The sequence below is a fragment of the Agelaius phoeniceus genome, chromosome 9 (genome assembly GCF_051311805.1).
Source record: "Agelaius phoeniceus isolate bAgePho1 chromosome 9, bAgePho1.hap1, whole genome shotgun sequence".
Classification (NCBI taxonomy): Eukaryota; Metazoa; Chordata; class Aves; order Passeriformes; family Icteridae; genus Agelaius; species Agelaius phoeniceus.
In genome coordinates, this window is record NC_135273.1 from 14,239,521 (window position 1) to 14,265,709 (window position 26,189).

Genomic DNA, 26,189 nt, shown 5'->3' on the forward strand with positions numbered 1-26,189 from the left:
ACTGTCTTTGGCTGCTATTGGGATAAAAACTGATGTCTGAGCTGACTGAGGCGTGCTGTCCTGCACACACAGGCACAGCCCTCTTCATCCTCATGATGGCAGAGACATAAGGCAAGGGCAGTTATCATCAAAACACTACCAAGTCTCTCCCATTTTTAGCACTTTGATTTTGCTTTGGTGGAACCCCATTGTACCATTTCATGAACTGTAAGCTAACAGTTCTCTCTACCAGGTAAATGTTAGAAACCTTGGCTTGGGGTTGATTTGTGGGTGAAAGGGGCAGGGCTGAAGACTGAGTCAGGTATTAACCTGACCCCAACTTGGCTGCCCACAAATAACTGAGACATGCCCCCTCCCAGTCCTGGCATATCCACAGCTTAACCACCACTGACAAAAGTGCTTCCTCAGCTTTGTGGGCTCCTGTCAGACCACTGTGGAATGACATTACCAACAGGAGACACAAGGAACCAGATGGGTGGTTAAGTCTCCACAGGCATTACAAACCAGGAGCAGGAGTCAGTAAAAGGATGAAGGATGAGGAATTTTTGTGCCTTACGAGGGAAGACTGAAAACTGGGAGCCTTGTCACCTACTTCTGTCACCTGGCTGGAGGTGCTGTGTCCCTGTGACCAGAGGGTGGATGCACAATGGTGACTGCAGCAGGAAAAGGGGCTAAGGAGGCTGGAAAGAGGGCAGAGAAAAGCCAAGGAGCCACAACATCTGGTGACTTTGAGATCTGTGAGATGAGGAATAGGGAAAGAGTGTAGCTCCAGACAAGAAAGATTTTCACTTCTCTGGTGACACAGCTGTCTCAGAACCTAAACTGGCCACAGAGCATCAAGAGCCAGTCTAGGATGGGCAAAAGTGCCTGCCAGCCCTTACCCTGCTGACATTGCTGCACCTCCTGCCATGGTGGAGGTAACACACTGAAACTTGTGAGTTACCAGTGGCAAAAACTGGGCTACACCAGCTGAGGAGCAATAGGTCATGAGAGCCCAGAGTCGAATCCACCCAGACATGCCAGTCCAAGTTTTGTACCACGTTCTGAGCTTTAATGCATTTTAACATCTCTCCTTCCTGATCGCTTTTCCTCATGTTTCTTCTCTTCCAGCACCAAATGGGCTATCCAGCCATGCATTAACCTTTGTGTCTGATTCCTGATCTGCTGTTAAAATCTATGCTAATTCCTTAGAATCCCATATTTTTTTCCGCAAGCCAATTCTGAGCAGTTCTGGGATTCCTGTACCCGCAGACGCAGTAGGTAGCTAACATGCCGTGCTCTGCAACAGCTCAGGCTGCATGAATGGTCTAATTAACACCTCATCAAACTCAACTGTTGGTTGTGTCTGGAGAAATTCCCTCTTGCACCTGTGCATCCACAAGACACCATTTCTAGCCTCCTGCATAGTAGGCCCAGCCACTGCAGTGCCTGTCCTTACAGCATCAGCTCCAGGCTCCAGGACCTGCCAGCCCAGGGTGACACGGATGGCTGTGGCTGCTCTGAGCCATTGCTCCCTGCAGGCTGCTGCAGGAGCTCAGGGACAATACCTCAGCACTGAAGGGTGTGCAAAGCCCAAGCTTTTGTGCCTCAAGCTCTCCTCCCCTCACTATATCCCACCTCCACCATTGGGAAGTGCACAGCGGTCACCCAGCACAGCTCAGTGTCACCTGCCTAAGGACAGCCTCTGCAGTGGGCAGCATGCACACCCTCCTATATGCTGCAAATTTTGGGTGCCCAAACCGTCAATTATTGTAGCAGACCCCAGAGAAAGGTGGCACCTCAGGAGGGGTTCAGTCCCAGCCTGTTCTGGAGGACAGGCATAAGAATTTAGTCAGAAGAGCCCTGGAGGTGTTCAGCAGATGCAGATGCCCAACTCATGTTGACACTGCCATTATTTCAGGACAAAATTTAAGCACAAAAATAAGTTTAGTTCGATTGCTTGAGATAACAGCTAAAAAAGGACTAAAACCTTTGGAACACAGAGCATGGAACAGGAAAATGTTATTCTAGTTAATACTTTACAGTGACACTTTTCTCTGAGTGTTTTGGGACATCAGGTATCTCCAGAGGCTTTCCCTGGAGAACATCTAATGCCAGCTTCTACTGCTGGAGAAGACTCCCCTACTGCTTGTCTGAGGTCTCCTGTCCCATTTCAGCTCAGTTCCATTACTTCCCCTCACTTTGTGTAACACGGCAATGCTTGCCTGGCAGACAAATCCACCCATCCCATCTTCACATCGAGGGGGTCATCTCACCCCTCCAGCCTTAGTTAACTCTTGATGCATCATCCTCCACTTGACATATCTCCTCCTACATGGTTGACTACTGCTGTTCGTTACAATTTTTTTAAAAGAAGAGAAAAACTACAAATTTCACATCATCAGGACTCTGAGCTGCACACACTTCACTCAGGAGCCTTCAACCTACCATGAGAACTACACAGATCACTCATGGTGGTCTAGCAGGGCAGGTGGCAGATTTGCCTTCGAGAGAACCTTCCTAAATTCCCTCTCCTCTCTCCTGCTTGCTGAGTGTGTGTGGCTCGTTCAGGACCCTGAGAGGCATGTCCTGGCTGTGACAGCACCAGGCACATGCTGAGCCACATCCTGCAGACCAGTTCTGGATGCTGCTGCAGAAGACAGAGCTCTCGGTAGCACTAACCCACATATTGAAGAGACCTTGGGGAGCTACTGGGAGTAAAGCTCACGCTGTCAAAGAGCTTAGGCACTGGGGTTTGTATGTTTATCCTTTTGCAACTCCATGTCCAAATACTGCAACTGAGTGTTTAGCCCTTTGTGTAATCAGACTTGTCCCTTCTCTTTATGCCCTGCCTGGTAATAATGGGCTCTTTATGTGGAAAGACCAGCAGCTCTTTTTCCAGAGGACCCTGCAGGCTGTAACACCATGCAGGCGTGTGCCGCTTGCTGTGAGCTGCCGACACCAGGATTTGGAGTGCAGGACACAAGGTTTCTCCAAGGGAGACACAAAACTCTTTGAGCACCCATGGAACAGAGTCATCCTGGAAGGCAGGGATGGGCAGCAGAGAAAAGAACATATAGCTTGGAGAGCAGGCATGTCATCAGAGCCTTTCCACACCAGCTGGGGCGTTTATGAAGAGCCCCACTATCCCATCACCAGGGCTGCAGCTCTTACATATCTTCCCTTTCATTTGAGATGGGGTATCTGCCATTATCTCCACCAGACTGAGGAGATAATGTATCTCCACTACAGCCCTGCTCCCAGGGCTGCCGTCAGTCAAAGCACAGCAACATTCAGCTGCTGGACCACCCTGGCCGTGCGACTTGGCTCTTCCGACCCCTCTTCCCTGGGACCCGGCTGCGGCGCACGAAGGGCAAACACAGCAGTAGGACTTCCCTTTCTCTAATAGCTTCTTGGCTCTCATCCCCATTGTTTTCCTTACTCAGCCTGCTCCTCCTGGCGCTAATAGATTTCCTGCTGATCAAGGCTACTACAGCATTTTGTAGCTCCCCGTGTGCCGCTCGGGCGCGGTACCAGGCGCGGGGCTCCGTGGGCGTCGCTCTGGCGTGGCACGGCCGAGGTGGGGCACAGGGGCTGTTCCCCCTCTCTCAGCGGGAGGGATGCTGGCGTCGCAGCTGGTTCAACCAGCTTTATGGTCTCTTTGTGATGCTGCAGCAGAGCTGAGAATCTGGCCCTGGCTCCCTCCCCGCCTCGCTGGGGACTGCATCAGTGTGCTGTTTATTGTTTCTGCCAGATCATTCCTGCAGATGTTAATGAATGCTAGACCCAGCTTTGCTCCCAGAAGAGTCCCTTCCACACCTCCCCCTGCCCAGCCTTCTGCACTGGAGTTTCTGTTTACAGTCCTGCAGGGAATTTCCCTTCTGCTGCATGGTCTTTGAGCCACGCAGACCCAACTCCTGCTGCCAGCAGTCTCCCACACCTCCCTGATTCCTGTAGCTGTCTAGTGTCACCTCCAGATGTCTGCGTCCCTCTCTGTCACCGTTCCTTCTCCACCTCTGGCTTTCCCAAACTAGAGACGTGCCAATCCCCCTAGGAGGGAGAAGAGAGCTTGGCCAGTGAAGAAAGTTGCAACAGGTTCTTCCTCTGCACAGATGGAGAAAGCACAGGGAGAAGAAATCATCAAATGGGAAGAGCAAAGCAATTTGTCCAGGAGGACTCAGAAATAATGTGCACATTGGTAAGTGGTGCCAGGACACACATCCTCACCCTGCAGCTCTTGGGCTTGCAACAGCCAGCATCCACACCCCTGCACTACCTTAACATCCCAACAAGGTGGGCACCTCAGTCTGCCTATAACGGGAAACACTGGAAATGCTTGGGAGAGTGTAAATCAGTCCATCCCAAGATCCCACCAGGCACCTCTGCAGAACTTTAGCCATACACACGACTGTGTTCCAAAGCCTCTGGTACTGTGATGGCTCAGCCACACAGAGCCTCACTATCCTGGAGGCTGTTGGACATTGGGAAGCCAAGGAGCAAGCCTTCCTGCTGCCAAGGACATTGGTCTCAGGAGGGGTTTCTGAGCCCTTTTTGATCAACCCAACACCACTTACCCTTCCAGGAAAGCAACAACATTCTTTCTGGGCCTTCCAATGTTGGGTCCATAGAGGTGTGCTCTGGAATAGGTGCGGATGAGCTGCAGCAGGCTTCTCAGCTGGGTGTAGTCCTTGCCCAGCTGGCTGCCATTCACCGAGCGGCCCATCAGGGTCCGATAGTTATTGGGCTCTGAGAAAATAAAAATTGACAAGCAAAACTTGTCAGCTCTGCCTCCTCCTCTGTGTTTCCAGAGAGACACACAGCTCACCCTGTCACAGAGATTGAGCTCCACAGAGGATGCAGGCAGCTCTGCAGAGCAGCAGGAGGAGCCTTTGAGGAGTGGACAACAGCCACTGCCTGCTCTCCTGTGCCCCTTTTGCTGTGCTCTGGGTGGAGGAGCTGTACCTTGGTGTCATGCTCCTGTCCCCATAGGGTTGCCCATTTCCCCTGGCACTGCAGCCACCATACAAGTCCCTGCAGTAGATGGCCTGGCCCCCCAGCACCAGCTGGGCCAAGCAGCCAGGACAGAAACATTTCATGTGCTTAATACCAGCTGAGAGAAAGTCCAGCTAAGAGACTGTCTCACACCAAGTCTTAGAGGTGGTGCTGCCTTATAGCAGAGGCCTTTAAATCCCTCTGAAAGTACACTGGTAAAGCATCCTATGAGCTACAAGTATCCTCTTCCAAAACTGAGCACCTTTCAGCTACAGCAAGCTCCATTCCTGTGGCTCTCCTGTTCCCACACTCACCGTTGCCCAGCTCCCAGGAGATGTTGTACTTCTTGCTGGCACTGTACTTCAGCAGGCTGAGGGCATTGGAGCTGTTCCAGGAGTTGTTGGGATTTCGGCGCAAAGCATTCAGTGCAAAGATCAGGTGAAGGCCAGAGCAGTCAGCAAAGTTATAGAGTTTGTCTAGAGACCTGGCTGGGAAGAAACAAAAAACAGTTTGTAATTCAAAGGAAAGCTAGTTCCAGGAGGGTTCAAATGATCCTGCTGTCCATCATACCTTGCCTTCTATGTAGGATGAGCCAGGGTCAAATGCCATCCCCACGACATCTGTAACCACAGAAAGGCACCTGACCTTTGAAACCCAGATAGGATTCCAGGTGTGGGTTCATCTCCTTCCAGCAGGAAACTTGGATGCCCTCCACCTCTGTGTCAGAGCTGGGGCCATGTTACCAGAGACAAGTGACTTTATAACATCGCTTTTCATCTGCTGTTGGCAAGGAAAGTTTGTCCTTTCCTGTGCTTATTCTGCCTTGCATCTCTTTCAGAGCAGATCCCTGCAGTGTCTGGGGAGAGGACAAGGAAGTCACCACCCTAAAGCTGCCATCTCTCCTGCACCCCACAGCAGCCTGGTCTTTGCTCCCTAGGCTCCCTGCCTAGTGACAGCCTGGCCAAACCCTGCTGCCAGCAGGCCCTCCCAGGGTGCTGGGGGCTTTGTGGAATCTGTGTCCTATCTGCTGGCCCCAAAACTGCCTGGTTGGCATCTCCCTGTACTGCGGCCTCAATGAGCAATGGAGACACCAGCCAGCAGCAACAGAGAGACAAAAGAAAGAGCTGACCCACTCTTTAGGGAGCTGCAACATTAGCACAGGGCAGAGAGACAAAACACTTAATGCCCTTTTTTTAATGAAAACTTCCCTAAAAACTCAACAGCAATCAAATTGCTGATGAAGCTAATGCCAGTGTTAGCAGGACACAAACTCACGTGACAGCGAGGTTTGGTTAGAGAGCAATTAGATAACTGTGGTGTTTTCAATCATCCCTGCCTGTTGAACTGCATCCCAGGACACTCAACAAGCTTCCTGAAGCAGCCTTGGAGATGCAACCACTTAACTGTGAAGAGCCACCAGGGATAGGGAGGTTCCAGGGGGCCAGGGAGGGCAGACCATAGGCTCCCCTTTCAGAAGAGGGGAAGGAGGCGCTCGGGAATTATGGAGTAGGCAGGCTGGCTTCAGGTCCCAGAAAAACACTTGGACAAATAACCAAGTTGCTTGTCAGCACTTTAAAAATATAAGGAGATGATCAACAGCCACAGGAGAGTGCCAAGAACAAATCACACTGAAGCAATCTACTGACAGGAGAGCAGGACTGGCGGGCAGCAAAGCAGCCATTTAGGCCTTACACCTTGATGGGTCTGAGGCTTTGTACACAAAGAATTGCACATGGAATTCTCTCCAGAAACTGAGGTAACCCTTATCTAGGCTGGACTGCTGTGAGAAATACTCACAGCTAGGTCAGCTTCCAGTAATTTGTTGTTACAGTGAAGGGTCGAGGCAGCCTGCTCTGGGTCTATTTGCACATTTCCAAAAAAAGTGGGGCATAAAGGAGCAGAGGATACATCAGGCTTGCCACGGCACCAGGGTGATTGCATGCACCACCTTTGCCAAGGGAAATGAAGGGGATATAGGGAAGGCCACCACATACTCAAGGAATTGCTCTAAGCCCAGCAGTGATGCTCCAAGATTTCCTGTAGCCATGCTGCCCACCTGAGGTGCAAGTGGAAGAGTAATAAGAGGGAGCTGCTTGCTCCAGGTGGGATAAGCTGTTCACCGCATGTCTGTGTTTATTCTGTTGCCTTTCCTGGCCACTGAAAGTCTCAGTGAATACAGACTCAGTCCTGAGATGAATAAACTTATCTTTTAAAGTAAAGTTTTAAGGAGGGTCCAGGAAATAAGCTAACTGAATAGCTAACATTTAATGCAACACAGGAAAGTTATGGAAAGAAGAAGAAGAATGCAAAAATGTGGAAGAGAAATTCTCACTCCCTTCCACAACCTTTTTCAAAACGCTACTGGTTGTCTGACTGAAAAGTAGCTGAATTAGATTAATCTAATGTATTCATCCCAGAGGTTCAGGCACATTAGCTGTTTTTCTGGATGTTTAGTGAATTAGAGACAGATACAGTTACTTATTACTGATTTACTTCAGACCCCCAGGCAAAAAGCTGCAGTTGAAATGAGATTCCTATAAAGAGGAGAAGATAGACACCCAAATGACAAAACAGAATAGCAAAAAGAGGTGTTACCTGCAGTTCCCTTGCTGGAAATGAAACCTTTTCACTGGCACAAAACAACTGTACTACAAAAGCGAATTTGATTCACGTTTAGGAGACACTGCAGAAGACTGGGAATTGATTTTCCATGCATCCATGAGAGGAAACAAGACGTCTGTTTATCCCAACACAGGGCCTGCCACTGTGAAATTATATTTTCCCCATGACACTTATTTTGTTTCCGTGCGCCTGGATGCAGAGATGCCACGTGTATTTCATGTTCTGCCACGGCTTTCCAAGCTGGAAACCTCAGCAATCAGGGGAGTGAGCTAGGAGAAACACACAGATGTCTGGGGTTCGGTCCTGCACGTTTCCAGTGGTCCCCCAGGACAGATGGACCTATAACCTGCACTGAAGCTACAAAGAACAGAAAAGTACTAAAAAACCCATCTCTGCATCACACCAGATTGTTAAAATGGCCACTCTTGATATCAAGACTAGCAGGTACTGAATCCACCTCCCTCCTTCATTCTTGCCAACTGTCTTGGGATAGTGCAAACCTGGAAGCACCAGTGCAGTGATCCTGGCAGAGTTTTGATGATCAGTTTGCACAAGCTAGCTAACCATTAGTGGTTAAAGGGATGTCTCTCACCTCTGAGATGATTGCCTCAAAAGCCCTCATTGCAGACAGCTGCAGTTAGATGACAAGAATACTGTTGTGCAGTGTATGACAGCAGCGTGCTGAAGTGGCCAAGGAGCCCAGGGGCATCCTGGCTTGTATCAGCAGCAGTGTGGCCAGCAGGACAAGGGCAGTGACTGACCCCCTGTACTCAGCACTGGTGATGCTGAACCTTGAGTGCTGTGCTCAGTTTCGGGCCCCTCACTACAAGAAAGGTGTTGAGGTGCTGGAGCATTTCCAGAGAGAGAAAAAAAAAAAGAAAAAAAAAAGTTGGTGAAAGGTCTGGGCACAAGTCTTGTAAGGAGCATATGAAGGAGCTGGGGATATCCAGCCTGCAGAAGAGGAGGCTCAGGGGAGACCTCATCACTCCATGACCTACCTGAGAGGAGCTTGTAGCAGGTGGGGGTTGGCTTCCTCTCCCAAGCAACAAAGGATAGGACAAGAGGAAAGAGCCTCAAGTTGTGCCAGGGGACATTTGGATTGGATACAAGAAAAAATTTCTTCACTGAAAGCATTATCAAGCATTGGAACAGCCTGTCCAGGGAAGTGGTTGAATCACTACCCCTGGAGATATTAAAAGATGTGTAGGTATGGCACTTAGGGATATAGCTTAGTGATGGAGTTGGCAACATTAGGATAATGGTTGGACTGAATGATCTTAGAAGTGTTTTTCAAACCAAATTATTCTATGGATGGCTAAAGCACAAAAAGAAGCCTATTTAGAAGACTCTGAGTAATGTCCAGTCCTCCATATGTACAAATAAGGCCATAAGAAAATGCTATAAATATTTTACTGCCATGACTAGGGATGGCAACATTACTTTTGAGTAATGAGAACATGAGGAATCACAGTATTATTAACAGCTGGCTAAAACTCACTTTGAATTCTGGATAATTGCACTGTTTTTTCTTCATCAAACAAAGAAAATCATACAGGAATTTAACCTTTCCCCAGCTAACAGATCATTAAGCAAGGCTTTCACAAAGCACTTCAATAGAAAAAGCCATTGTCATACCAGAATGAATCTTAATAGAGCAGAACTAGATTTATAAGATGTTCTCCTTGCTCCTTCTTCCCCTCTGCCCAGTGCAGAGATGCACATGCTCAGCACTCATGTGCCACTTCAGCTCAGCAAGAACGAATAACAAAAAAAAAAAAAAAAAAAAAAAAAAAAAAAAAAAAAAAAAAAAAAAAAAAAAAAAAGAAAAAGAAATGTGTTGGGCGGGTCTCACTGGGGTGGTGCCTTGGTGGGTTTGGGACAAACAGACAAACAGCAGCCAGTAGTCAGAGACAGAGACCACTTAGGCCTGGCACAAAAATTAAATCAGAAGATATTTGTGATTTCTCAGACTTTTACATCATTGGTTGCAGAGGCTTCAACTCATCTAGGGAGTGAATACAGCCTGACAATGCATGGCTGGGTGGCCACCAGTGGAGATCTGCTCCCAGTCCTGCCCTCAGATGAAGCTCTGCACAGAAATTAAAGCTTTTAACTGCTTGCATTGATCTCAAACCCTGCACAGAGAGAGACAAACAATTTCAAAATGCAGAAGGTGTCTGTGAAACCACAAGTGATGGTGGGGTTCAAGGGACAAGTACGTCCTTTGGGACTCTTTCCCATTATTCTTCTTTTTATACAAGGCTAAATTTTAATGTTCTCTGAAAGATGGATGGCACTTAACTCTGTAGCATGCCAACACAAAATCTGAGGCACATTAAAATATCTCTGGCAGTTTAAAATAATTGGAAAGACTTTCCAATTGTAGTTACTGAATTAAACATTATACTAGAGCCTTTATAAAAAGACCACAGTATTGACCACTGTTTGGTAAATTCAAGCATCTCTGGGTTTGAAAGCCTTCCACATTTTTTATTCTGCTTCAGGAATTTTGCTTTGGCAGAGTTTAGCATGAAGAGTGGAAATTCATGTGCATGCTGAGACGGAAGCTGGGATCAGTCAGTGGGCTGAGGGGTGGCAGGACATGGCACCCATGGTGTGCCAGGGGCTTTTGTAACTCTGGGAAGGCAACCAGAAGGATGGGGAAGAAGAGCCTGTTCCCCCTCTATCCCCACCATTCACCACATCCATGTCTTGCACAGAGTATGCAAGCACTGAGGAGGGTGAGATGAGAGCTGAGCATGGGGTGAGCAGCTCACAGCACAATTCCCAAACCCACAGCTTAGCTGAGAGACCAATCCAGTGAACAAGAGATGAACCCTTCTGTGGATAGAGCAAAAAAAAAGTAGCTCTAGAAATAATGATTTCAACTAGTCACACATATTGCTCAACTCTGCCTTTTCCATAAATTCTGGGCAAGCCTGGAGCATCCCTGCACACAGCTCCTGTGCCAGCATGAAGCCAGCAGCATCCCCTGCCCCTGAGCACCCCGGAGGAGACAGCAGAGTGATGGCACTGGGAAAGACCTGGCAAAGAGAAGCCCAAAGAGAACTTTACAGGGAGGGGACAGAAAGGGCAGTACAGGCTGTTCAGACTAGAGATGAGTAAGATGGCTGGTCAGAGCAATGAATGGAAAAATAAAGATATTCCCACTTACAGAAAAACAAGTGGGTACATGGAAAATTTATTTACAAACAAATTTGCACCACAGTCATCTGAATCCCATTTGCTCTGTCTCTCTTGCATTAAAAATCCTCATAAAACCACTTGTGTGTGGCAAGGACTTGATGTTTTCTTAGCAAATAAATATGAATCAGAAGATAGGCAACAGACAATTAGAGTAACTCCAGACCCATGGGACAGGTCTGCAACACTGGCTTGAAATCTTTCAAAGGATTGCATCCCCAGTCACAACAGGGTGTCAGACAAGGTGACCAGAACCACCCCCCATCCACAATCTGCACAGTTAGAGCTCCAAAGATCAGCCTTCACCATCGCTGCAAGTTCAGAGGCAAAGCAACAGCCCACACTGTCCATGTGCACTGTAACATCCCACCAGATCATGGGAAGATTTTCCTGTTGTAGCTGCATGCTAAGCCATTCCTTCAAAGTTGTTGCTTAATGAGAATTTTAGAGATTTCAAGGCTACCCAGAAACCCACACAGTTGCTGGAAACTGCATTTTAATGATGACCATCCCAGCTGGGAAATTGTTTGGTTTTGATTTGGTTTTCTGAAGCATTTTGCCATGCAGTAAAACCACACTGTATAAAGATGCTGAAGAATTCCTGAGCAAAATTGCTGGCTGGAGGGAAAAATTTACTTGCCTCAGATACACATTTCACCTGAAATGATCTCTCAGCCTGGTCAGGCTCCTAATGCCTTCCAAAGAGGACTGAGGTTTTCAGAACTGTCCCTTGCTCTCCTTGACCTGCCAGGCTCTCCTGCTGCTCCAAGGCAAGGTGCAACGTTGGAGGTCTGTTCTGAGTGACAAGAAGTGCTTTGGCAGAGCCTAATGGTGCTATAGAAAAGGGATCTAGTTTAATCCCATCTGAAGAATACCTGAAAGCTGGAGGAACTGGCTTTAATACTGCCAGCCAGCAAAGAAATGCTGCACACTGTGTTAATGAGAACCTGGATTTTATATCCAGCTGGAGGACAGATGGGGGATCTGGGGCTATTCCCTTTGGAGTATCAAGGGGGCCTTTTTCCAAGGGAATTGTCATCATCCCTGGTCTTTAAGCAGCTGAACATTGACCCTCAATATTCATTCAAGTCTTTAACTAGATTTTTCATTTCACTGCCAGCGCAGAGGTGATTATGCTGACCACGTGAGCAAGGTTTAGTCCTTAACACCGCCGCACAGAAATAGCAGTCTGGGGGCTTGGTGTCAATCTCTCGCCAATAAGGAGCTTGGCCAGCAGCCATGGATTGTGGGCTGAGTTCCCAGCTGGCATATAACTTGGAAGACAACCACGAGGTCTGGGTTCAATATCCAATTGCTAAGGAGTCTGGCTGACAGCCTCATTTTGTGGAATGAATCCCAAATTAATATAATTCTTTTGATACCAGACAAGGGGCATGGCCTGTTTCCAAATGCTCTAAGGGCTCAGATAAAAGCCATAGGCATTGGGTTCAGTGTGTAAATGGTATCGAGGTTGGATAACAGTCAGGATTGGGCTTAATCCTCAGATGGTGAGAAAAAGGAATGAGTCCTGAGCTCTGCCTTCGTGCAAAAAAAGAGAGCTCAAATGAGCAGAATAGCTCTGTTTTCAATCCTCGTGTGGTAAAGAGCTCACAGGACAGTAATGGTTTCTAGGAACAAGTGTAAATTGACATGGAGCTTCAGAAGAGATGTGGGATCTGGGTTCAATCTCCAAGGGCTGTAAAGCTCAGATAATGGCCAGAGGGGCAATTTCCAAACCCTCTGTTCCAGTCTGATGTCTGGGAAGAAACCAGGATCATGTTACAGCTAAGAAAGCTGTTTTCTCCTGCTGCATAACTAAAGGTATTTTCGCTTTTGGATCGGGATGAATCCAGCATCTTCTAAAGTTTCAGAGGGAAATGGAGGTGAGCAGGGAGAGTGCTACATGTTTGAGTGGAGCAGAAGAACAGAGCAAGGGAAAATAAGACTGTGAGCACCACCTGCTCTTCCACATCTTCTTGGCCACCCCAGACCACTGGATTTGAGCCATGGAAATTACTCCAGGGAAAACGTGGGTACAGCTCATCATCATCCTCAGTGCTCAGCAGTGTCTGCATTGGGTGTCTTTGGGCCCTCTCTGGGAGGCAGCTTGTCCTGTCAAGAGACAGTGACAGCCTGCCTGGCAATTCCATCTCCCTGACACTGCTTGCACAGGGGGCTGGTGGGAAACCGTGTGTGCAGCAGTGAGTCAGGTCAGCAGCTTGCTTGAGTCATGCCATTTTGGATAAAGGAATGCAAATAAAATGAGCAGAAAGTATTCAAATATTATTTTGTCCAGGCATTTAAAGCTGGTCTTTTACATAGGAAAAGGAGCAAAGGGTGAGGTTTTATCAAAAGCTATATATTGATCCTGTGAAAAGCTTCAAATTTGATAGCACTATCTTCCTGCTCTTGAGGAAATTTAAAAAATCTAATTCCAGTCTCTGTGACTCTCAGCTTTAGCTCCAAAGTCCAAATAGCATGGACCACAGCAGACAGGTTCTGATCTGTGAATGCTGCTAGAACAGCTTTGGATTGTGAACCTGACCTGCAGTTAGCCAGACTCCAGAACAGCAACAGCAGGCTTGGGGTAAAACCCTCCAAAACCCATTTCAGTGTGAGAACTACCCATTCCTAATGACCAGGGGTGCTGGAGACAAGCCCTGTCAGCACCATCCCCTGCACAGGTGGCGGGCACAGCCCAGTGTTCTGCTCTTTATCCCGTGCAAAGCTGTGACTCTGGGGACAGGTTACCCCATTGCCACAGAGGTACCTCCCTCCAGGCTTTACCTGTGCATGTGGAGGGAGCAAACCTGCCAGGCTCAGGAGCACGGCTGCAGACATAACCCAGCCCCACTGCCAGACCTTTGCTGACAGAATGACTGTTTTATATGGCTATAAGAACAGCTATAAGCGCAGCTGTCTGAAAAGCAACAAAATCTATGATGTGTGTTTCTAAAGCCAATGACAGCTGGCAGTGCTGCGCTGCAGCTCATTCCTTCTTTTACATGGTTTAGTTAAAACACTTCTCTGCAACCACCGTGATTTATCAACAAAGTGCACTTTCTGGAACAATTTAAAAGCATTCCCAAATAGGTCAGAAGTGGTCAGCTCCTCAAGCTCCCAGCAAGCTCCCAAATGTCAGGCAGCTAGAGATGGACAGGGACAGCTGATTCACAGCCCTGTCCTCCCTGTGAGTGGCCAGGGAGGACCAAACGCCCTCCCTGGCCACTCACAGGGAGGACAGGGCTGTGAATCCCATTGGGATGGGGAGTGTTGAGGCAGGGGTACCTGGGCAGCTGCAGAGCATTACCCACGGATGGGAGAATGGTGATTTATTGAGCTTAAAGCTGGCTTCAGGTGCAAACATGAGCCATTTCTGTGCTGCCAGGGGAGGTGACGTGGTCCTTAGCCACATGGAGGGGGACCTCCAGTGACCCCCTGTGACAGAGTCTGACCTCTCAGACATGGGAAATCCTGCGCAGCCCAAACCACAGAGGTACATAGAGGATAATGCCATAGCTCCCTGGCTATGGCTCTCTGGTTCAGCTGGAAGTGGTGACATAAGGCAGAGTGAGAAGGCAAGTACTGCACCATCCCTGTCCCCACACTCACCTCCTCCTGCCAGCTGTAGGGCAGATGACAACAGCCATGAGGGGAACCCTGTGCATCACTTGCTGCTCAGGTAAAATGCATCCATGCTTTTCTTTCAATCTGCCACAGTTGCAAAGCAGAGGTTTTTCTTTAGAAATACTTTTTCTAGCAGCACCTGAAGCACTAACTGCAGCAAGAGGGTAGATGTTTTCAGCACTTCCCTGCAAAAACCAAGCTGGGCAGCACAGGCTGAGCAACACCTTGTGCAGATGCTGCATGGCTAAACAGGGATGAAAGATGCACAGGTACAAAGCATGCTTTTAACATGTTCCTTTAATCTCAGTAAAATGCTTGGCCCAGGTAGGCTGTGCATCTAGCTCACCAATCCCCTTCAGCAGCTCCCATACTCCATTTTTTGCTGCCTAAGCTGCTGTCATGTGGCAGACACACAGCTTGATTCAGAAGAGCCTCATGCAAGCCAGACCCAACCCAAAACATCCCTGGAACCACAGAAGGAGCAGAGCCTTGTACCAGGCCCTCTGCCTCCCACCCCCCAGATCTGGCTGCTCCAGAGCAGAGTGACATTGATCAGTCATGAGAGGAGCCTGAACTACCACATCGGGAACAAATTCAAACTGAGGACTTCAGTGTTGCCAAACCCCAACATTCAAAAATCATGAGTCAAACTCACAAAAATCATGGGACTGGCTCAAGAAACCTGGTTTTAACATAACTTTCATTGCCTGATGTTTTAAAAAATTTAGGGTGCCTTTATAAGATGTTTTTGAACTCTTCTACTACCAGGAGAGTTAAAATCTGGCTTGTTTTTATTATTCCTTTTAGGCAGTTGATGTGCCGCAGAACAATCAGTTTACTTTACAAGTTGTTTGACTGCCTTTCCCATGGGTGGGGACTGCAGCTGGTGGCTGCAGGGGATGGCAGGGGCATGCCTGCAGTCCCTCAGTGTTGGGTGCTGCAGCAGGAACGCTCTGCTGCTAAACAGGGATCTGGCCAGCTCCTCTTGCTATTGGGAAGCAAACCCAGAACCCACAAGAATCAGGTGCTGTGTTTTGTGGGTCTGAGTCAGTGTTTCCTATGGTGCAAGGGGCTGCAGGCATGGTGTGGTGCTAGAATCCCCTGCCCCAGTGCCAGAGCATCCTCCCCTGCCCGCTGACCCCGCTCTCGCCATCGCCCAACCCTGGCTACTCCCACTCAGCCAGGGAGCAGCTGACTTCCCTTGGAGCAAGAGGGAGTGACTACGGCTCTTCACACACTTTGTGAGCTGGGCATCTGGTATTTTTCAAAACTCTGAAACATTTTAACTGAAAACTGTCTTTAAAAAAAAAAAAAAAAAAAAAAGAACACCCAAAACCCCAACCAAAAAAACAACACATAAAACCGGAAATGTTTCAATCTGAAATCCTTAATTAAAACCACACTCTTTAGTACATAAAGAAGGAAGTTAAAACAGAAATGTACTTTTGCACATTACAGACAGCATTATAATAAACACAGAGCTCTGCCAAGAAAGAGGCATTTTCAAGGCCAAAATAGATGCCTCCAGCTGCACTCGGATAATGTCAGAGGGCTCGTCTGCAGTGCGAGTGTGGCTGCGTTTGAACGCAGCAGCGAGCGGGCGAGCCTGGCGGGTGAGGAGCGCGGCAATCACCGGGGCAGACTGCGAGCGCTGCACAAGGACCGCAGCCCACCGGGCCAGAGCTCCACCGGTTCCCACAGACCCCAGAGCCGGGCCCTAATCTGTAAAATATTTGAAGGAACTGGCCCTGGCTCTCTCTGCTCCTCTGGGCCCTCAGATATGGCTCAGCTGGAGGGACCCGGCTTGGCAGGAGCTCTCCCCGGCTGATCTTTGGGGGAATCTTGTACCAAAGCACACAGGGTGGAGTCTGAACCTGATTTTGGAGGCACAGATGAATGGCTGGAAAAGACCAGCATCATTAGCATGATGTCCTGCACCAGGCAGCCTGGGACACACATGTGGAGTGTACAAGTCAAACCCAGTCCCTTAGCAGGACACTTCAGCTATTTTATAAAGGTACCCACTGAGAGCTTAAAATCTGCTGCAATTATGAAAATCAGTCTACCCCATGGGAGATTTTGGAGTTATTTAGCATCCGTGGTCAAAATAGGCACCTGGCTTTGAGTCCAAACTTACCTGTTTTGGTTTTCTAGTGATTGGATCTTGCTATACTCTTGCCCTGCTAGATTTTTGTTTCTTGTGGATAGCTCAAGATTAAGGTCAAGCCTCCTCTAACATTAAGCTGTATTTGTTGAAGGTCTTCAGCATCTTCACAATAATGCAAGATGTTCCAAGCTTCCAATCAATTCTTTGGCTCTTTGCTGTCCTACAAGCCTTACCAAGCTCTGTGAACAAACCACTGCTATGTGGGGCATTTAGGATCTCATGAACCAACTGATTTGTTCTGAGAGCACAGGTCTGCCCAGATTCCTTCTTCTCCTCACCAGCTGCAGAGTCAAAGCAGCCTGGTCTGCACTTAAGTGCCAGGAGAACAAACAAGACACATTTAAACAACTACAGCAATTAGCCTCACACATGCTTCATGGAAAGGTTGTTGGAAGGGAATGCTGATGTGGAAGGATGTCACCTGCTTAGGAAACAGAAGAAGGAAATAGAAGGGTTGATTGGGTTTTTTTGTATGAAGAATATATTGGGGTTCAAAAAGAGGTGAGAAACAGACTCTGTGCGTGTCTCCAGGCACCAAGAAAAATAAAAGGAGCACAGAAAATATCCCACAGAACTTCATTAATAACAAACAGAACACAGAGGACATCTATTTGAGTGTCTGACTAAAGCAGCTAAAATAACTGGAGTTGGTAGGAACTAGTAATTTTAATTACCATGTTATCTGCTAAAGACAGAGCAGAGCAGGTCCCAGACACAAGTTGTTGGACTGTGTGAGGAAAAGTTGCTCTGGAGAAGGGAAAGTAACAGGGGAGGGGATGTTTATTACTTGAACATTATTGATATAGAAAGTTGACTAATAGTCCAAAAATGGAAGTAAATTTGAGTGCAAGTGGTTACAAAACCAGAAAGCCCAGCAATTTAAGGCAGTGGAAGGAATAAGAAAAACGGATTAAAGATAATGTATTTCAAAAAAAGCAAATTTGAACAAATTCAGGGCACAGGTCAAGAGGATCTCTGGGGAAGGGAGTTTAAGACAGCATTTCCCAACCAGTGAGACATGGAGAGGCAACAGCTGTGCTGTGGGTCAGGGGAGAGAGCAGCAGAAAGAACAGCAGGAAAATACCCTGCAAATATGTACAAATTAGAGGAAGAAAGAGGAAAATATCAATTGGTAACTGGTGCAAAAGAGTAAGCAACATATTGACATGGAAACAGCTCTTTTCTTTAGTTTTCATTGAGACAATTAACTGTGACGTGTCTGTTAGTTACATTAATCTGAACTGTGAAAGAGCAGCAGACCTGAAGAAGGACAGAACAAATGAAAGACCACTTAGGAAACCTAAACCACAGAAGTGCTTAAAAATCACTATGAAGTCTGTGTCAAATTGTTTTGCCAAATACAGAAGATTCATATGTATTCAATAAATACCTTTTCTGCATTTTTCACCCAGAATTTTGCCACTATCAGCCCGCCCTCTTACAATAATTCTGTATTTTACTGAAGTGGTTTTACTCCTGGTAAATATACTGGAAGTATATTTATTGCTTTAACCCCCTAGCCCCCAATACTCTCAGCCTGTGCAATGGAGGCATCACCTGAGCAGGTTCATTCTTTGAAGGTGAGCAGGGAGGGACAGGCATGACCCATAGTGATATAAACATCCAAAGAGCCTTGGGTGAACTCCCTTTAAGTTCCATGCCTCTTTATACTCCTGGAAAATAACCCAAAGCCAGCCCAGTCCTGTGGATCAACGCTGCAGGTATATGGACTTGGATGGGATGGATGTTAAATTTCACAGCAGCCACCTTGCAGGCACTGCTGCCACACAGCTCCTCTGCACTGGCTGGCACATCCTTGGTCTCTGCAGTGATGGGGAGGGTGCTACACAGCCTGCCAGGACAGCAGCTCCAAATATCACCATTAGTGGTGTCATGCCTAGACGTGTCAAAACCAGAGGGAGCCACGTAGGCAGAAGAGGCAGAGGAGAGCACGACTCACTCGTGGTATGTGGGACTCAGCTAAACACACAGCAAAAGGCTGTGCTGTGAGTTACTCCACTCTTGGAAGGGATTTACATGTCAGATGTTGGCTCTTTTCATGAGCAGATCCTCTGCTTGGCTTTTAATATGTATGTGTACCCAACTGCTGAGCGACCTACAGCACTGCCCTCCCTCCTGCTCCCCTCTCACTACTGAAACACAAATCCTTCAACTGAAAATACATCAAACTCTGGAGCTAAAGAGTCATATTAAAATCGAGCATATGAGGTGCTGGTTTAAGCTAATGGTGTCATTGGCTTGCCTTCTGGGACAGGGATCTGAGGTTTTTGCAATATACTTGTCAGACTTTTCAACTTATTCAGCTAAACAAATAACCACTGTTAAACCTCTGAAAGGGATCCTGCCCAAGCCAGAGGAGACAGCCTTCTGAGACAACTCTTGGGGATAAAGGTTGATCTAAAAAAAGCATAATTTCTCAGGGTTTAACTGACTATCTCACTAGTTAAGTAAATGGTTTTATTTCTGGATATAGCATAATCTCTGATGAAAAATAAATTAATGGAAAATATTAAAATCAACTTATTAAAATAAATCCCCCCATACTTCTTGGCAGTCTCTAATTAAATAATTCTACCTGAAAATCCCATGACTCAGATTACTTATGGGATATGCCCAGTGGCTCCCACCTTTGGTAAATTGGAACCATGTGGGCAGCATTAGGAGAGGGAAGTGCAAGAAAAGGCGAGCCCAGTGAAAGGCAGATGGACACACCATGGCATTCTGTGGGAGATTAAAGGGAGACACCAAAGGAGGGATGAAAGCTTCTAACAGTGGAGAACAGGAAATTTTCTGTGTCTGAGGAAGGTTATGCTTGCTCTGAGCAGGAAGGAAGGTGTTAGCAGCTGGAAGAAAAGACTAAGTCTTGTCCTGAGAGGAAATGCTTCAAAAGCATTTACTTTCCAGATTAGCAATGACCTTGCTCCATATACTGCTGAGACTGTGCATGTTGGAAGCCTCATTCTGCAAAATGTGGCTTGTTGTGCATTACTGCACAGCTGACAAATGCTCCACGTTCTGAACTGAGAAATATGCTCATAGCACTCAGAAATGACTCAACAGATTCTCACTCAGATTTCAAGTCATCTCTTCAAACCCTCAGTCTGAAAATTTAGCATAAGGAATTCCTATTTAAAGAGAGGCAATAGCATAAAATTATAAAAGCTCAAACCACAGACCAAGGGTTCCACATGATCTTGTGCTATGTCAGCACCAGTGGGACAAACAGGGCAAGCATCTGGACACCAGGAGGACAAGTCAGCCACCAGGATCACCTCCTGGAGAGAAAACAGAGAGACAGAGGGTGCCCAGGATGAAAGCAGCAAACTCGGGCAGCCTCGGTCTCTTCCCAGCAGCACTGACCAGATCTGGGGGTGATGTGCTGCTGTGCAACACAACAGCTTTGATCACAAAGACTGATGGCAATGAAGAAGCAGATATCTCTAGTGATTAAGGAAGGAATGTGAAGTATTTTATGCACATGTGTGTAGAAACAGGCTCTATCTTTCTAGAGCACTTTTGGCCATTCAATCAAGAAAGGCACAAAGGCAGCGCTTGTGTTAGAAGAGGTGGCAGCATCAGGGAGAAATATATTGAGCTGGTCTGTCAGGTCCTAGTTAATAGTAATTTCTTTCAGGTGAATTTTTTTGGTCCTCCAGTGCTGACAAGTCCTGGGGATGCAAAGACAACAAGAGCCCACAACTATCAGAGAATCAGGAAAACCTAATTAGCTTTCTGATGGCTCTTCACTGAAATACAATCTAAGCACCACAAAGAGAGAGCAGAAGGGCAACCTGGCCTCCACAGTGCCCTGGAGGAGTTTTGGAAATGGTGTTGATGACCATGCTCCAGGAAGGCAGTGCCTGGGACATTGCATGGGTGCTGGGCTTTAACCACTGTGTTTCCTGTGTATTCCATTCCCTGACACAAGAGATGCTGCAAGTCCTATCAGTGGTGATTTCCCACTTCTCAAAGGATGGAGATCTGCAGAGTTTCCTTAGCCTCTAATGGCTCCTTCCCAAGGACAGACTCACTAGGAGGTGCAAGCTGTTGGCAGCTCAAGGGCCCAGAGGAGCTGTTGACCGTGTTTAGGCCGCGATCCAGAAGACTTGATTTCATCCAGCATAAGTGGAGCTGTTTTATTTATTCTAATGGTCTGATGGTGAGGGAGGAGTGCTCCCTGGCTGCCCAGGCCAGCCCTGTTCCAGGCAAGAGGTCCAACACACAGCCCTTCTCCAGAAAACACTGCTCACAGGGACAAGGCACCCATCCCCATGTGCTCCCTGGAAGCAAAGTTTCAGCAGACTCATGCTGTCTCCCAAGAGACATTTAATCTTAGACCTGTTGTCTGACACTCTATGTCTTTGCCAGCCAGGTGAGTCTGGGTGATTGCTCCACGTCATGCTGGAGGACTGTTTGAGCATCCCTTCTCCAGCAATGGCCAAAAGGAGATAGCTGGAGAAGAGCACAGGATGGACAACCACACCATGGTTGGCCTCCAAGAATTAGTGGCACAGGGCAGCCAGGATAGAAGGCATCAGGAGCCTTACTTCCCAAATAAAAGCAATAGTAGGAGCCAGGATACAATGACAGCCCCAGGACATCACATGCACCATGAATATGATGAAGCTCAGCTCAGAGTAACCTGTTGTGTCACCCAAAGATCTGAAAGCAAGATGTCCTAGCTCACATAAAACAGTGAGAGTCTGCTGAACCCTCAGAACAGACTCACGCCAAATTATAAATAAAGATCCAAGAAGACTTGACACAATACTGAGGCAATGACTAGAGAAATGACTTATGAAGTGCACAGTGAAAGCCTGCAGGGCTGACCAAATGGAGGAGAAGCTTTTAAGAGCTGCAGAAGCTTTCCAAAGGAACAGAATCTGAGGAGTGCCAATTTGTGTCAAAGATTTTCCATCTGCACACAAATAAATAAATAAGGAAGATGGAAGCAGACAGGGAGAAATCTTTGTTGTCCATCTCAGAGCCCTGTGTGGGTGTAGCTCCTCCAGTGCAGTCTGAGCTGAACTCCAGCGAGACTGAAGTGTTGCAGATGGCCAGCAGTAGTCATCTGCATGGGGCTGAGTTACACTTCATAGGTCCAATTCTGCCTCTGAAATGAATACTGTGTCCTCTACACAGCCAAGGTGCTCTCCAGACCTGCACAGCATTGATCTGCCAGAGAGGGAACATCCATGTCCCTCAGGCAGAGAGTGGTTTGGGAGTCCAGCAAGAAAAAAGGAGCAAGGCAGGAAGATGTGAGACAATAAGCAGAAGGGGAAAATAAATAAATTTCCATGGCCAAGCCATGATATCCCAGCTCCCATTAACACACACTCCTGTCTCCTCAGCACCTCAGCATGAGGACACCAGCCTTGCCACCCACCAACAAATCCATGGAGGGAGCAGGGAGGGAGGCATGGCAGGCAAAGAGGGGACAAAGGCAAGCCAAAGAGTGCAGGAGGGAAAAAATATTTTGGGGTTTATTTTTCACACAGGATTCACAACATTCCTCAGAAAATTTAATTTTGCTGTCCTGTTCTTGTTTGCTAACCAGAACCAATTTAATTTTAAAACAACACACAGAGCCAACAGGGGAAAAAACATTTTGCAATGGCTCTTCGCTCCCACTTGGAACGGCGAGCACAGCTTAACTCGTTCGGCTCTCGCAGTTGCAGCACCAGCTCGTGGGGAGCTGGCCCAAGAAGTCTCTGCTCAGGAGGAAGAGGGAACTCACTGGTGCCCATAAATAATAGAATAAAAATGGTTTTTTTGAGCAACTTGACAGGTCCCACTCCTCACATCTGTGGGGGCTGGAGGTGGTGGGAGCAGGGAGCAATTTGTCGCATGGAACATCTTCCTGTAGCCCTGTCTCTCCACTCGACAGCTCACTCCAAGGTTTGTAGAAGAAAAATGAATTGTTGTTGCATTTAACAGAGAGCAGAAAGCTCCTATTCCTCTTCCACTACCAAGAACTTGCACATTTCTCATATCAGCATGTTAGTCTTCTGTGGTTTTATGCCTTGTTGTGACAGTTTGGTAAACAAGCAGATAAAAATCAAGAGCTTTTCAAAGGCAAGGTTAACACACTCATGTGCGACCTGGCTTGTCAGAGTACTCCAGAAACTCCAAACACGTTGCTTCTGCTTACCATCTGCATGAGCTTATTCAGACTAAAATAACAAAGTGTGTTTCCTGATCTCCATCAACGTAAATAGAGCCATTAAACTGCAAGGCTGTTTACATTCTGGGGAATAGTCATTGCATTCATCCTGATTGCTCCTCATCGTGCAGCCCCAGCATCCCCACACTGTGCTAGCCGTGGCTCTGCTGCAGCCCACAACCCCACTGACCACCAGCTAACACCAGGCATCGTCTGTGCCACAAAACCAACAGAAACCCCTTTGCAAATATTGTATGCTGGTGTCCAAATTTGGTTTTATAACTAGAAACAAGGACACACTTGAAGGATCCAGCTCTCCCAGTTGTAATATCTGGCAGGCGTAGAAGTGGGAACATTCACATTTTATAAAAGGAGATCTTTTGCTAGGTAAAATTATAAACATTAGAGCAGAAAAAAACCCTGGAGCTTGCCAGTGGTGTGCTTACAATAGCTCTGTCTTCTGCGTCATGCGAGGACCAACACTCCAACACAAGCACGTAGAGATAGCCCGGCCTCCCTCCCAGAGGATTTGTGTCCTGGAGGAGAGGGGATGGTGCCATCTGTAAGCTGTTGCATCCCAGAACATCAGAGCCAGACACTGCACTCTTTTGGCCCAGGCACCCCATCTGCTCATAGGGGAGGGCTGAGAGCAAACACTGCCAGCCCTGTGGGGTCCGACCACGCCAGTCAGCACCTCTGCACCCATATGGGCATGGGGCTCCTGGGTGCTGACAGGGACATTTGCACAGCTCCTGGGAACATGGGACATTCTGGATGCTGGCCTGCACTGCTGCACTCCTTACAGCCCTCATAGGTGCTCCCTGTAATTGTGGGAGACCGTTGTTTTTTGTTGGCCTAGCTTCACCTGCAGCATTGTCAGGAATGAGAATTCCACATTTGGAAATAATAACAAAAGGATAAAACTGGGCAAATAATGATGCAGGCCAGGTCACACATTCCCATTTTATTAGACTCAAACCCTCCTGAAAGAATTTCCTTGTATCTGCGTGTAATAGCTAAGTGCAAATATTTTCTAGAGGACATTCTGTTTCACAAAATGGAGTGGCTCTGTTTCTATGCGGGTTACATCATAAATTATCCATTATAAGTGTGGCAGATTTTGCCTTTATGCTCTCTGCATAACAGCTCTGGACCTGCCCTTGTGGCTCTGCTTGGTGAGCCAGCTCGGCAGCTCCACAGATCCATCACAAGCACTCTCCTCTGCAGGGCCAGAGTCTCTGTACTACCACTCTTCACAGCTCCTGTCCTTGTCTCAGTCCCAGATGAAAATATCCTCTCCTCTTTTGCACATGGCTCTTCCCTACCCACTTCCTCTGCTAGCAATTAACCCACTGGAGCATTTGTGAACCCGAATGGAAGACAACATGGAAGATAAAAGGTTAGTCCCATTCCCCACTGTTCTGGTGGGGACAATGCCACTCTGCCCAACCTTGTGCCAACTGGCAGTGTGCAGCAGGAAGCCCACGGAGTATGGACAAGGCTAAGGAAGAAAAGGAGTGCAGCACATTTGCTTTGGCTGCTGCTGTTCTGCCAGTCGTGTCACGTGTAACCATTTAACAACGGGGCTCGTGAAACCCAGCCCATTAGCATCTGCTTTTACCTTGGCTTTCAAGGCATCTGTGCCATGCAGGCACTGTTCTTAAAGGAGTGAAGCAAGTATGGATTTGCACTTGCATTCGAGCACCAGTGGGGTGGGATACGCTGTGGGAATGGCATCGCCCCAGGCAGAGCCAGTGCGTCCAAGGGAGCAATCCTGCCTTGGTTCAGAGCTGTTAATCACATCCCAGGAACCACTGCAGGTTCTAGAGTTACACACCCACTGGGAGACAGGCTTTCATCACAGACCTGTAATTAAAGGGAGATGTCAATGTAGCATGTTAACAACTTGGAACATCAGTTATCCTTGGAACATTAGTTATCCTGGGAGTCCAGCGAATTTAAAAGACAAGTATTTAGATAGAGCTCATCAGTTAACATACCAACTTTAACTCCAAATAAATCAAGAAGGTTTGATGATTTTATGCCAAGGTATTTCTGCAGAAATAGAAAGTAACTCAGTGTAAGCATAGAAAGTCTCAGCCACAACCCAGGCAGGCACAGCATGTCAGCACGGAGCACCTTACATCTGTCTCTCTGCATCTAAAACAGTTAAAGAATTACTCGGTACTTTGCATTATAAACTCTAAATATCATTACAACCCCTCAGGTTTGCTTCGTGGAGAAGACAGAGTGAAAAAAAGATGCCTGTGGCTGGATGGCGTGTTTTAATCATGTGCAGCCCTTTCCATCTGAGGTGTAGGTATCAAGTGTCTGTCCAAACAGGAAGGGCGCACACAGGATAGTCAGAACAGCTCGAACTCACGCACTTAAGAAGGAAAACATCTCCCAGTTGTGCGTGGGTTGGCTCTGAGGATCAGGAAATACACAGAAGACAATGCCCAGGGACAGGGCGGTCTCAGCCCCGGGACGTGCTTGGGCGCGCTGCAGGGGTGTCACTGAGGAGCAGGCCACTGTGGGTCAGGCATGGAGAGAACCATCCTGTGCACGGGCTCAGACCTGCTCTGAGGACACCTAACCCACATGGGAGAGGTGAAAGCAGCAGCCATGTGCTGCTCTCAAGTGCGTGGCAATGTTTTATTGTCAAAAAGGCTGCGCTGGCCAGAAATGTTACTACATTATTCAGCATTAAAAAACATTTTCCACTTAAGAACAGACACAAGTTTGAAGCCAGTGTAAAAGCACCCTCTCAATCAGTACTAACAATGGCATCATTCAGTTCTGCTGATGCTTCAGGAGAGATCAGTACTTCTGCCTGTATGGTTTTAATAAAAGCAGGCAAACAATCTCAGTATGGGCTCTCTAGAAAGCCCTGTGGAGGGTTTGTGCACTTGAAAAAGGAGTGTGGGATCCATGGCAGTTGAGGTGGTACTTGTGTGAAGGCAGCTGCCCTGGGATAAAGATGTTCCCTGCATAAACTGAAGCAGAACAGAGCTGTAGACAGACAAGCCCCTGGGGAGACAGAAGAGAATTATGGAGTGTTGAGCTAATTAGGTTCACAGCCTTAATTATTGGAGCACTACAGCTGATAATGCAAAACCAGCCTTGTAAACAAGCTTCTATTTTCAGCCACTCATGCCAACAACTTTCTTCTGAAAGCATCTGCTGCACAACTCAGACTTGTCACATCCCAAGGGCAAATTCTGGAGAGCACAAAGAGCTGCTCTGAAGCCCTATAATATCAGGTAATTAGAGCAAAAGAGATCTTGACAATTGCCATTTTTAAACAAATAATGAAAACATGATGGAACATTTCAAACTCATATGTGTGCTGGAACATCATGGCTTTAGTGCTGGCTGAAAAAACCCAAAAACATGGGAATTCAGTTTTATAGA

The 26,189-nt window shown here is 47.4% G+C and overlaps 1 protein-coding gene across 3 annotated transcripts in view; it reads right to left on the minus strand.

Annotated features, from left to right (window-relative positions):
- The window catches only part of HPSE2 (heparanase 2 (inactive)), a 104,730-nt gene that overhangs the window by 28,428 nt on the left and 50,113 nt on the right, over window positions 1-26,189 (minus strand). For 2 of the 3 annotated variants that reach the window (XM_077183008.1, XM_054637525.2), the window contains 2 exons: window positions 5,286-5,459; window positions 4,554-4,725 (listed from right to left, as the gene is read on the minus strand). In XM_077183008.1, coding sequence (XP_077039123.1) covers window positions 4,554-4,725; window positions 5,286-5,459 — 346 coding nt within the window. The remainder of the gene's footprint in view (window positions 1-4,553; window positions 4,726-5,285; window positions 5,460-26,189) is intronic. The other variant, XM_077183007.1, reaches the window with a different exon arrangement.